The sequence below is a fragment of the Asparagus officinalis genome, chromosome 8, assembly GCF_001876935.1.
Source record: "Asparagus officinalis chromosome 8, Aspof.V1, whole genome shotgun sequence".
Taxonomy (NCBI): Eukaryota; Viridiplantae; Streptophyta; class Magnoliopsida; order Asparagales; family Asparagaceae; genus Asparagus; species Asparagus officinalis.
In genome coordinates, this window is record NC_033801.1 from 61,698,251 (window position 1) to 61,708,881 (window position 10,631).

The window sequence follows — 10,631 nt, forward strand, 5'->3', positions numbered from 1 at the left end:
GTATAATTAATAATTGTGTTTAGCTACTTATACTTGACTATTTTTGTATCCTTTCTATGTTCCAGACTACTTTTCATCATTCCATCAATTAAATATGTTTTCTTTTATTTGTGTTTATTTTGTATGTATTATTATTCGGATTACTTTATGGTTTTACAGGTTCGTTCATTGGGGGAATCGAGAGGGGATTTTGACTGTGGTCCTAACTGTAAGAAGGTTTGACCAAGTGGGTGTTTTGAGACAATCCTAACTGTAGGAAGGTTTGATCGCTCAATTTGTGGACCTCTCGTTCATTGGGGGAATCGAGAGGGGATTTTGACTGTGGTCCTAACTGTAAGAAGGTTTGACCAAGTGGGTGTTTTGAGACAATCCTAACTGTAGGAAGGTTTGATCGCTCAATTTGTGGACCTCTCGTTCATTGGGGGAATCGAGAGGGGATTTTGACTGTGGTCCTAACTGTAAGAAGGTTTGACCAAGTGGGTGTTTTGAGACAATCCTAACTGTAGGAAGGTTTGATCGCTCAATTTGTGGACCTCTCGTTCATTGGGGGAATCGAGAGGGGATTTTGACTGTGGTCCTAACTGTAAGAAGGTTTGACCAAGTGGGTGTTTTGAGACAATCCTAACTGTAGGAAGGTTTGATCGCTCAATTTGTGGACCTCTCGTTCATTGGGGGAATCGAGAGGGGATTTTGACTGTGGTCCTAACTGTAAGAAGGTTTGACCAAGTGGGTGTTTTGAGACAATCCTAACTGTAGGAAGGTTTGATCGCTCAATTTGTGGACCTCTCGTTCATTGGGGGAATCGAGAGGGGATTTTGACTGTGGTCCTAACTGTAAGAAGGTTTGACCAAGTGGGTGTTTTGAGACAATCCTAACTGTAGGAAGGTTTGATCGCTCAATTTGTGGACCTCTCGTTCATTGGGGGAATCGAGAGGGGATTTTGACTGTGGTCCTAACTGTAAGAAGGTTTGACCAAGTGGGTGTTTTGAGACAATCCTAACTGTAGGAAGGTTTGATCGCTCAATTTGTGGACCTCTCGTTCATTGGGGGAATCGAGAGGGGATTTTGACTGTGGTCCTAACTGTAAGAAGGTTTGACCAAGTGGGTGTTTTGAGACAATCCTAACTGTAGGAAGGTTTGATCGCTCAATTTGTGGACCTCTCGTTCATTGGGGGAATCGAGAGGGGATTTTGACTGTGGTCCTAACTGTAAGAAGGTTTGACCAAGTGGGTACTTTACGTCCAGACTCTAACAGAGAGAGTGTTGAGTGCATAGACATGGTGAGAATGGGAGTTCTTATTCATTACATTGCTGTGGTTTTGGGAACTTCCCGTTACATAAATCGTCCACCCCCAGTTTCCTCTGCGGAACTGGTTCGGACATTATTATCAGTTAACTAACCGGGTTATCCTTAAGAATATTAGCTTAATATTCTCCAGGAACTTCCCGTCAAAAGTGGGGAAACAGTTTAGACTCATATACCTATTGGAGTATCAGGGAGTAGTTTAACCTCTTATACCGGTCGGAGGATTGAGAAACAGTTTATACTCGTATACTCTTTGGAGTTTTGCCGTTCTCAATTGGCTTACCTTAGCGTTATGACGCCGGCTTCAACCAAGGTCTGAATGCTATTCTTGAGAGCAAAGCAATCCTTGGTGGGATGAACGACCCTCCTGTGGTATGCACAGTACTTTGGGTCCGTAGTGTTGTCAGCTTCCTCCTGATTTGTGATAGGTGGTAGCTTGATCTTGTTACCTTCAAGGAGGGATTCGAAGATGGCTGGAACGTCTTCGTCCTTGAAGGAATACTCTCTTTGGAGTCTCGGACCCGAAGTCTTTTGCTGCCTTCGGGATTGCTGTTGTGACGCTTGATTAGCACCACCAGTAGCTGCAGGTGTTTTGCCCTTACCACGAGAGGCGAAGTTTGAGTCCAGAGGATTAGCCGTCGGTAGGTTCCTCTCGGCCTTCTTCCTTCGGAGGAAACGTTCGGCTTGTTCACCGCGCACCTTCAAGTATTTCTAAGTGTCAGACGGTGCTGTTCCCATTGCTTCCAACACGTCCAACGCAAGGTTGTTGTGGCAAGTTTGGAGGATGAATTCCTCTGTGATCGGGTCCCGGCAATTCATCGCCTTGTTCCGGAATCTTTTGACGAAGGTATCGACTAACTCTCCGTCCTTCTGCTTCTCATCGAGCAACGATCCGATAGATATCTCGGTGTCGTCGTCGAAGAAGTTGGCCAGGAACTTGGTCTCCATGTCATCCCAGCTGTTTACGCTGCCTGGCTTGAGGCGGCGATACCAATCGAAGGCGGCTCCGCGAAGAGTGCCGACGAATGACCGCACCATCAGAGGCTCATTACCAGAGATCACCCCCAAATGCGATTTGAAGTAAATCAAATGCTGGGTAGGTGAACCCATCCCATTAAACGGCGTGAAGTTAATTAGATTAAACTTCGCCGGATATGGGATCGATTCCCATTCTCTTGGGTATGGGCAAGGAATGCCTGTTTTCTTCGTCTCTTGAGCGGAGATCAATGTGTTGATTTTGCTCTCGAGGTTTTTAGGCTTTCACCTGTGTCTTCACTAGTATTCTCGTTACCACCCCCTGCATTGATGGGAGGGTTATTGGTATTACGAGCTTCATTTGTGTCTTCGTCCTCCTGATGGACTTGGTTGCGACACTTCGCCGGATATGGGATCGATTCCCATTCTCTTGGGTATGGGCAAGGAATGCCTGTTTTCTTCGTCTCTTGAGCGGAGATCAATGTGTTGATTTTGCTCTCGAGGTTCTTGATCTTCAGGTTTTCGCCGGTGTTTTCGCCAGCATTCTCATTACCACCCCCTGCGTTGACGGGAGGATCATTGGTGTTACGAGCATTTGTATCCTCATCTTCCACATTAATCGGGTTACGATGATTCTGCTCGCCTTGTTGGTTCGCCAATGCTTGGATCTGTTGGTCATGCATTTCTCTCATCTGCTGCATGGCCATCTCCATCTCAAATTTGAAACTTTCTTTCTGCTTAGCCAAAGCGTCTTCAAGCATCTTGGCCATCTGTTCCGCACTTATCATAAGCGCCTCGCGGGGTTGTCCCTCGCTGGATACTGTATTATCTGATGCGACTGCGGAGCCGACATCAGATTCTTCATCTTCTGAAGGGCGTCTTGTCCGAACCCTACCATAGGTTGCTCGCTCGATGGTTCCGGACTGCAGACGGGTTCTAGGTCGGGAGGCTCTCAGAATCGACTCGAAATCATCCTGTACCGACGTCCCCTTGCTAGTCATGTTGGTGGTGACCCTCGGAAATTCTCCGTCTTCAATCATTCTTCTTCTTCATTGAAAACGCCTAGGCCTGGGTTTTGGTGTCTCCGCACTGAGTCTTTCAAAAACTGAAACTCTTTCGGGGACCGCCTTGATACAATTGCATTCAGACAATACCGCCCGAATGAGTTTGGAACAGGGACATTGAATTTCCTGTTCTCGGGGACTCCTCTTCCTGGTTCTATTCGTACCCCCAGCACGATAGTGCAACTCGTCATTTTGACAGTCGGAGTAACCTATCGTGTGCGGGCACGGCCTCTCAGGTATAACACTATCACTATCAGATGACAATGTTTCCATCTGAGGTTGGATTGCCTTCTTTGGGCTTCCAAGAGTCACACGCCTCGAAACGCGCCTTTGTGGGTGTGAATCTTCAGCGGGTTCCTGTACTTCGATGCGCAAAGTTGTGCGCTTGGGTGCCACGATTTTCTCCAAATGTTGAGGGTTGCGGCGACCCCCAGCATGTTGAATTGTTTGGGACTTCTTCATTGGCCCCAACCGTTCTTGAACTGGAGCTTTGCCTCGTTCTTTGGGAAGCGGACCGAGGCGCTCCAAAACTGACTTCCTCCTTCGGGATGATTCTGCATGATCTCCCGGAGAAGCTATTGGAATTAACGGCGACTTTGATTGATTCGCCGGAGGTTGGCCTTGCTTTGAAGGCTGCAATGGCTGCTTTTTGGCCTGGGTCGCCACTTCAGACTTAGGCTTCCAGACTTGGCGAGTTGGTGGTGGCTTCTTCGCCTCCTCCTTTTGCAGTCTTCTACGGGCTTCCTGAGCTTGAGCCCGTGCCTGCGCTGACATCGCGCGGCGCTTGCGAATACGCTCTTCAAGTGTCGAACGGTTCCGTTTGACGCGGACCCATTCGTTCTTTGGCGGCTTGGAAGAGTCGCCATTCATTGGTGGTTGAGGCTGTTTGCCTCTTCTGTTCCTCAACTCCGCGTTGTAGCGGAATCCGTCCGTAGACTCCATCGCCTTAGCAAGTTGCCGCGCAAGGCGTTGACGACGCCTCTGGCGGGCTCTCTTTGAGAGAGTCACAACGCCCTGAACAGTGGAGGCGTTGGCGGGAGTTGGGTTGACCTGATTGGAGGTCGGTGGAACTTCATTTGACGCAACTTCGGCGTCAGTTGGGTTGAGAGCTTCGTGGGCTTCCCGAGCAGCTTCAAACCAACGAGCTTTTCTCCCGGAGGAGAACTTCTTGGACTTGCGGGGGGAGATAGAGCCGGACGAGGACACGTACTCCTCGAACTTGGCTTGGTCGAACTCGTACTCGACCTCCTCCACGACCGGGATTGCAATCCGCGGCTGCGACGCATCGATCTCGTTGGCGAGATCGTCGGCTCCCACTGTGGTCGCCAGATTGTTCGCGTGGAAAACTGTTTTCTTTCTCATTGATATGATTGTCATCTTGGGTTACAAAGATCCGGTCTTTTATAGATCCGGTTACAACTAAATCAAAGAAAATAAAGAAAAATTACAACTCTCCTCTGTGAACAAATCACGAGCTCCTGTTTTGCGGTCGCTCGCTTTGGTGGGTTCTTTGCCTGCGCCGGGGTTAATCCGTGGACCACCGCGCGATCTAGATCCGGTCGGATCTACACGAGTATGCGGGTATTATTCCACGAAGGGAATAATAGCCGGGAGGGATTAATCCACCAAGGGAATAATCGCTCGGATCTCGAGATCTAAGACCAAGCTTAGATCTGGAGTGTAGCCTCGTGTAGATCTCAGATCTGTTCTTTCTTCCTCTCGAGATCCTGCCTTTTCTGACGTGGATGGTCGCCGAGGATCAGATCTGAATGGTGCAAGTCTTCTGGTCTTCAAGCTCCGAGTTCACTCTTCAATCCGGCAGAGTTTCGGCTCTTGAAAGTTCGACCCCTGAAAATGAACATCTCTAGGCCTATTTATAGGCTCTCAGGACAGTGGCTGCAAAAAGGGAATTGTCGGCCACCTCTGGCCACTGTCGGCCACCTCGGGGTGGCCGACACTGTGCCTAGCCACCTTGGGGTGGCTCGGCTCATGGCCGAGCCACCCCAAGGTGGCTCGGCCACCGAGCCACCCCGAGGTGGCTCGGCGAGCCACCCTGAGGTGGCTCGGCGGCCACCGAGCCACCCTAGGGTGGCTCGGCCTTGGCCGAGCCACTCCGGGTTTTGCGTCCGTCGTTTGGTTGTTTTGGTCCTTGTATCCGCTTCGTCCGTGATTCGGTTATGCGGTTGATTGGTCTATTTGTTGACTTGATTCCTGATTTGGCAGTCTGGATCCCGATTAGGCAGTAAATCGGCTTTGGTGTCTGAGTTCGAATCCGTTATATGGTTGGATGACTCGTTGACTCTCTGGACCGTTGGTTTGATCCCGTACGCGAGTGGATTCATTCCGTCGTTCACGTGCGGTTCGTCAGCTTCGTAGCCTTGTTAATCCGCTTCGTTGCGTGTCACTTGGCTTCGGTGACGTTTGTGCTTAGATACATCGCCCGATGGTTCATTAGTTCGTCTTGAACCGTGTCAAGGGACCTATAAGCAATTTTATATGCCTACAAAGGGGTCTCAATTTTTTTCCATTTAGTTATGAAAAGCAAGAGACACCATAACAGGATATTATCAATTTATACTGCTGATGGTTCCAGACTCACAGATTTGTCTGATATATCTACTGAGCTCATTGATTTCTACAAGAAGCTGCTGGATTCTGCTAAAGCTAATACTGTTGCTGATCCTAACATAATCTCAAATGGTCCCATTTTAACCTCTGAACAAAAACATGATCTGAGTTCCCCTGTTTCCAGGGAAGAGATCAAAAAAGCTCTTTTCTCAATGCCTGATAGTAAGGCACCTGGTCCTGATGGATTCAATGCCTTCTTCTTCAAAGCTGCATGGTCTGTTATAAAAGAGGATCTTTTTCTAGCAGTTGAGGAATTCTTTCACTCAGGTATACTCTTGGGATCCCTTAATGCAACATCTATTACCCTTGTGCCTAAAGTTCTTAATCCTATCTCGGCTACTGATTTTCGCCCTATATCCTGTTGCAATGTTATTTACAAAATCATATCCAAAGTTATTGCCACCAGGGTTCAAAAAATTATGGGATATCTTGTTAATGATTCACAGTGTGCTTTTGTTAGAGGGAGACTCATTTCCAGTAATTTTTTACTTGCACATGAGCTTTTTAAGCACTATGGGAGGAAAAATAATTCCCCAAGAGCCATCTTAAATGTTGATTTGAGGAAGGCCTTTGACACTATCAGTTGGGATTTTATAAGGAGCATGTTGATTGGTTTGAATTTTCCATGTAATATGGTTTGCTGGATCATGGAGTGTATATCTACACCTAAGTTTTCTTTAGCCTTGAATGGAAGTCTACATGGTTATTTCCATGGCGCAAGAGGCTTGAGACAAGGGGATCCTCTCTCCCCCTATCTTTTTGTTATAGGGATGGAATTCCTATCTAGGAGTCTCAGCACTCTAAAAGATGATTCATCTTTCAAATTTCATCCAAAATGCTCTAGACTGAAGATTAATCATATGATTTTTGCTGATGATCTACTGCTGTTGTGCAAGGCTGACATGAGATCTGTTACTAAAATTTTCACATGTCTCCAAGAATTTGGTCAATTTTCTGGGCTAGAAGCAAACTTAAACAAGTGCTCTGTCTATCTGAGTGGTGTAACTGAAGATCTCAAAGCCCAGATATGTAACTATCTTAAATTTCCCGAGGGTTTACTGCCTATGAAATATCTGGGACTTCCTCTGACTGCAAAACGACTTTCATTCACTGATTGTTCTAGTCTTATTGGCAAAATCTACAATCAATTCCAAACCTGGCAGTTAAACAAGTGCTTATCCTATGCTGGCAGACTTGAGCTGATTAAATCTGTTATTTTGGGAATTCAAACATATTGGTTAAGTAATTACATCCTCCCAATCAAAGCTCTGGAAAAGATTGACAGTATGTGTTCTGATTTTCTGTGGGGGCACAAATTTCACTTAGTAAATTGGGGATCTGTCTGTCAAGGGAAAGAATATGGTGGTCTGGGTATATTTTTAGCTAAATTCTGGAACTACGGTGCTGCCACTTAGCTCCTGTGGATGATCCACCTTAAAAAGGATCTCCTATGGATTAAGTGGGTTCATGGAAACTATCTACATAACCAAGGTATATGGACTGTTCAACCTAAGACAAATGACTCTTGGATGTGGAGGCAACTCCTTAAAGTGAGAGATTTGCTTTTGACTAAGTTTGGAAGTGCTGTTTCTGTGATGAACATTATAGCAGATTGTTGCTCTGCAGGAAATCTTCGATTATCTGCAGTATACAGAGCTCTTTTGCAACCTGTTAGCACAGCAATTTGGGCTAAAACAGTTTGGGATGGCTTCCTATACCCTAAGCACTCATTTGTGTTTTGGCTAGCATGTCATTCTAGGCTACTTACCAAAGATAGATTGTGCCGTATGAACATCCTGACCACCAATCAAATTCACTGTGTTCTGTGTGACAGTCACCAAATAGAAACAAGGGATCATATCTTCTTTGAGTGTAAATATTCAGCTGAAGTGTGGAACTCAGTGATGAGCTGGTTGGAGTATAAATGGAGATCCTGTTCATGGAGCATGCTGCTGAACTGGTACTCTTTCAATTTGAAAGGTAAAAATCCTATGAAGAAGTTGAAACGGATGGTATTATCTGCTGCTGTATATATGATATGGAGGGAGAGAAATTTAAGAACTTTTCAGGATAAGAGGAGACTGCCTGCTCAAGTCTTTAGGGATATTAAACTTTCAGTTTTCTATAAAGTCCTAAATGATAGTTCATATGTGCATATGAAAGAACTGCTTGGTAATTTGTAATTTCTTTTGGTTACCAGGTTTTTCTGGTTCTTTGTAATACCTTACATGTTCATATTGGGAGATGAATAAAATTTACAGTTCATTGACCAAAAAAAAGGGAAAATTTCCATTTTAAAGAGAAAAACTCTTTCCTTGTGGTTCGAAATTTAATATACAATAACTTTCTCGTGCACTTACAACACACTATTTATTACACAACATTAGCCTTAACCTCACATATACACAAGGTTGGTAGCCCGCATGAGGACCTAACCCTGTGTATGTACGTAAGATGTTTTAATCCTGAGCTAGTTGGACTTAGCCCCTTTTCTAAGATGATTTGTATCTAGTTTTAACTTACGGCATTGTAGACTTGTTCCATTATCCAATTGTAGACTCATTATCCAATTGTAGACTCATTTAACCTTTGGTTGGTCTAATGATCATGTTGGATGACCTTCTTGTCCTTGGTGGGTCCCGTGTAGCCTACGGCGTATTTGATTGACGATTCAACATTTTCAACTGATCCTATATATTCTATTTAAAGGAGTTAATTAAATACCAAGGATTCATGCAAGTGCTCAACATACACACATGTCTCCAAAATCACATTTATCCTTTATTGATTATTAGTTGTCACATTCTTTATTTTGTTCCTTACTTTGCCTTATGCAAGTTGCATGCCTAGCTTTCGCAAAGTCACTGTCATAAACATGTTACACATTAATGGAGCACTCTGGAGGAAACCCTTGTGGGTACTTTGCAGTGTCCTGACAGTAGTCGTAGACCATGTAGTTTTTCCTCACCCACCTCAGCTTGGCTAGTTGTGCATCATCAAGAGTCATATCCCACCATTGCCCTCGATTTCGCGAGCATTGGGAGCCACCACCGGAGTTCACACACGCGTCAGCATTGTAATCGCGGTAGGTCCCTATGAAGGGTGCTTTGCTCCAGTCAATCTTGACCTGTCCTCTCCTCGTTGCCCATTCGTCACCGTTCCAGAGGGCAGCGTAGGCATTCAAAAATTGTTTGCTCAAGTATGGGACTCCTTGTTGCGGTGCATTCATGAATACTCTAACTGGTGTTCCATCAACCAACCATCTGCATAAGGGACGTGCATGTATATATGACATCAACCGAACAATTTAGTATTTAATCTTTGCTAATTTTATATTAGACCCCTAAATTTTCACATTTTTAAATTAGCATATTGATCCAAATATTGATCAAATGCCCTTGAAACTTAATTAGTGATATATTGATCCGAATAACTTGGATATTTTCTTGTGAAATAACGCTACTTACATTATATTTCGAGGATTCCAAACGAAGCTGTAAGTGTGAAAGTCGGCTCTAGGATCAAACCACAGATTGATTTGCTCCTCTCTGTTACCTACTCCATTAGTCCACACATTGGTGTGCAATAGGTAAGGCTCTCCAGTCACATTCCCTAACAGCTCGAAATCCATCTCATCGTTTGTCGGCCGAGGGGATTGAAGCTGCATGCATCCATAAATTGTTCACAATTCCAGTTAAGTGTATGGTTAAGCATATTAGTTTTGAATATGCACATCCATACTTGTATGGCACACAAAGAGTAGTACGAACGGAAGTATATACTTTTTACTAATTTTGAACAATAAGGAAAAAATAGAAAGTATTAAAGACTAAAAGACTTTTATAGCAACTTGCTAAAACAACCTCACACCCATGTTTCTCACAGTATACCCTGGGATTTGTAGCTAGTTAACATTTACCCTGTAAGAATGAAAAGCACAATCCTATACATCCTGTTCACTATACAGCTAGCGCTTCAAAAACCTCTAATCTTAGATTACTGCAAAACAAGAGAAATTAAATATATATATATATATATATACTGCTCCTTCGACTGCACTTGGGCCCCACCAGACTGGTCGAGGGTCAGCTGCACCTGGTTCCCGCCATCCTGCATGCTAGCCTTCCCACCGGTCACATCGAAGTCGCTTGAGAAATTCTCTGCAGAGGTCTCTCCCGTGAAGGCAGCAGCGATGACGAACAAAGCTTTGAGGAGGAGGAGAAAGTTGTTATCCATGATGTTGTATCTAAAACTGAGTGAACTGATGTTTGCTTAAAGGGAAGCAAAGGGAGACTTATATAGATGGAGGGCGAGAGAGATCTGGAGGTGTTGGGTTTTGACAGCAAAGCATCCACCGATAACCGACACCTGAGACGTGAGAAGACTTGCATTTTTTTTCTCAGTGCTGCCGCTCTCAGCTTTGTAGAATCTTAGACAAAGGTAATTAATTCTATTATATGGAATTTTGTCCTATAGAGACAAGCAATTGGCACATATCTTGCTTTATTCTGCAACAGAATTTAGCTTGGTCTAATTAACCTAATTAATTCGTTTCGTTTGTTTTTAAAGATTTTCTGCGTGTTTATTTGTACGATCTCAACCTGAATGTCATCCATAATCGATGAGAAAATACAGGGGGAAAAAAAAAGAAAGTGATA

The 10,631-nt window shown here is 44.6% G+C and overlaps 2 protein-coding genes across 2 annotated transcripts; one reads left to right on the top strand and one right to left on the bottom strand.

Annotated features, from left to right (window-relative positions):
- Positions 7,398 to 8,156, top strand: LOC109821289. Its single transcript, XM_020387476.1, has one exon. The coding sequence runs from the start codon at positions 7,398 to 7,400 to the stop codon at positions 8,154 to 8,156; it is 759 nt and encodes a 252-aa protein (XP_020243065.1).
- On the bottom strand, positions 8,742 to 10,209 carry LOC109821290 (probable xyloglucan endotransglucosylase/hydrolase protein 25). Its single transcript, XM_020387477.1, has 3 exons — positions 10,069 to 10,209; positions 9,441 to 9,634; positions 8,742 to 9,236 (listed from the first exon to the last, which is right to left on the bottom strand). The coding sequence occupies exons 1-3, from the start codon at positions 10,207 to 10,209 to the stop codon at positions 8,852 to 8,854; spliced, it is 720 nt and encodes a 239-aa protein (XP_020243066.1). The 3' UTR covers positions 8,742 to 8,851.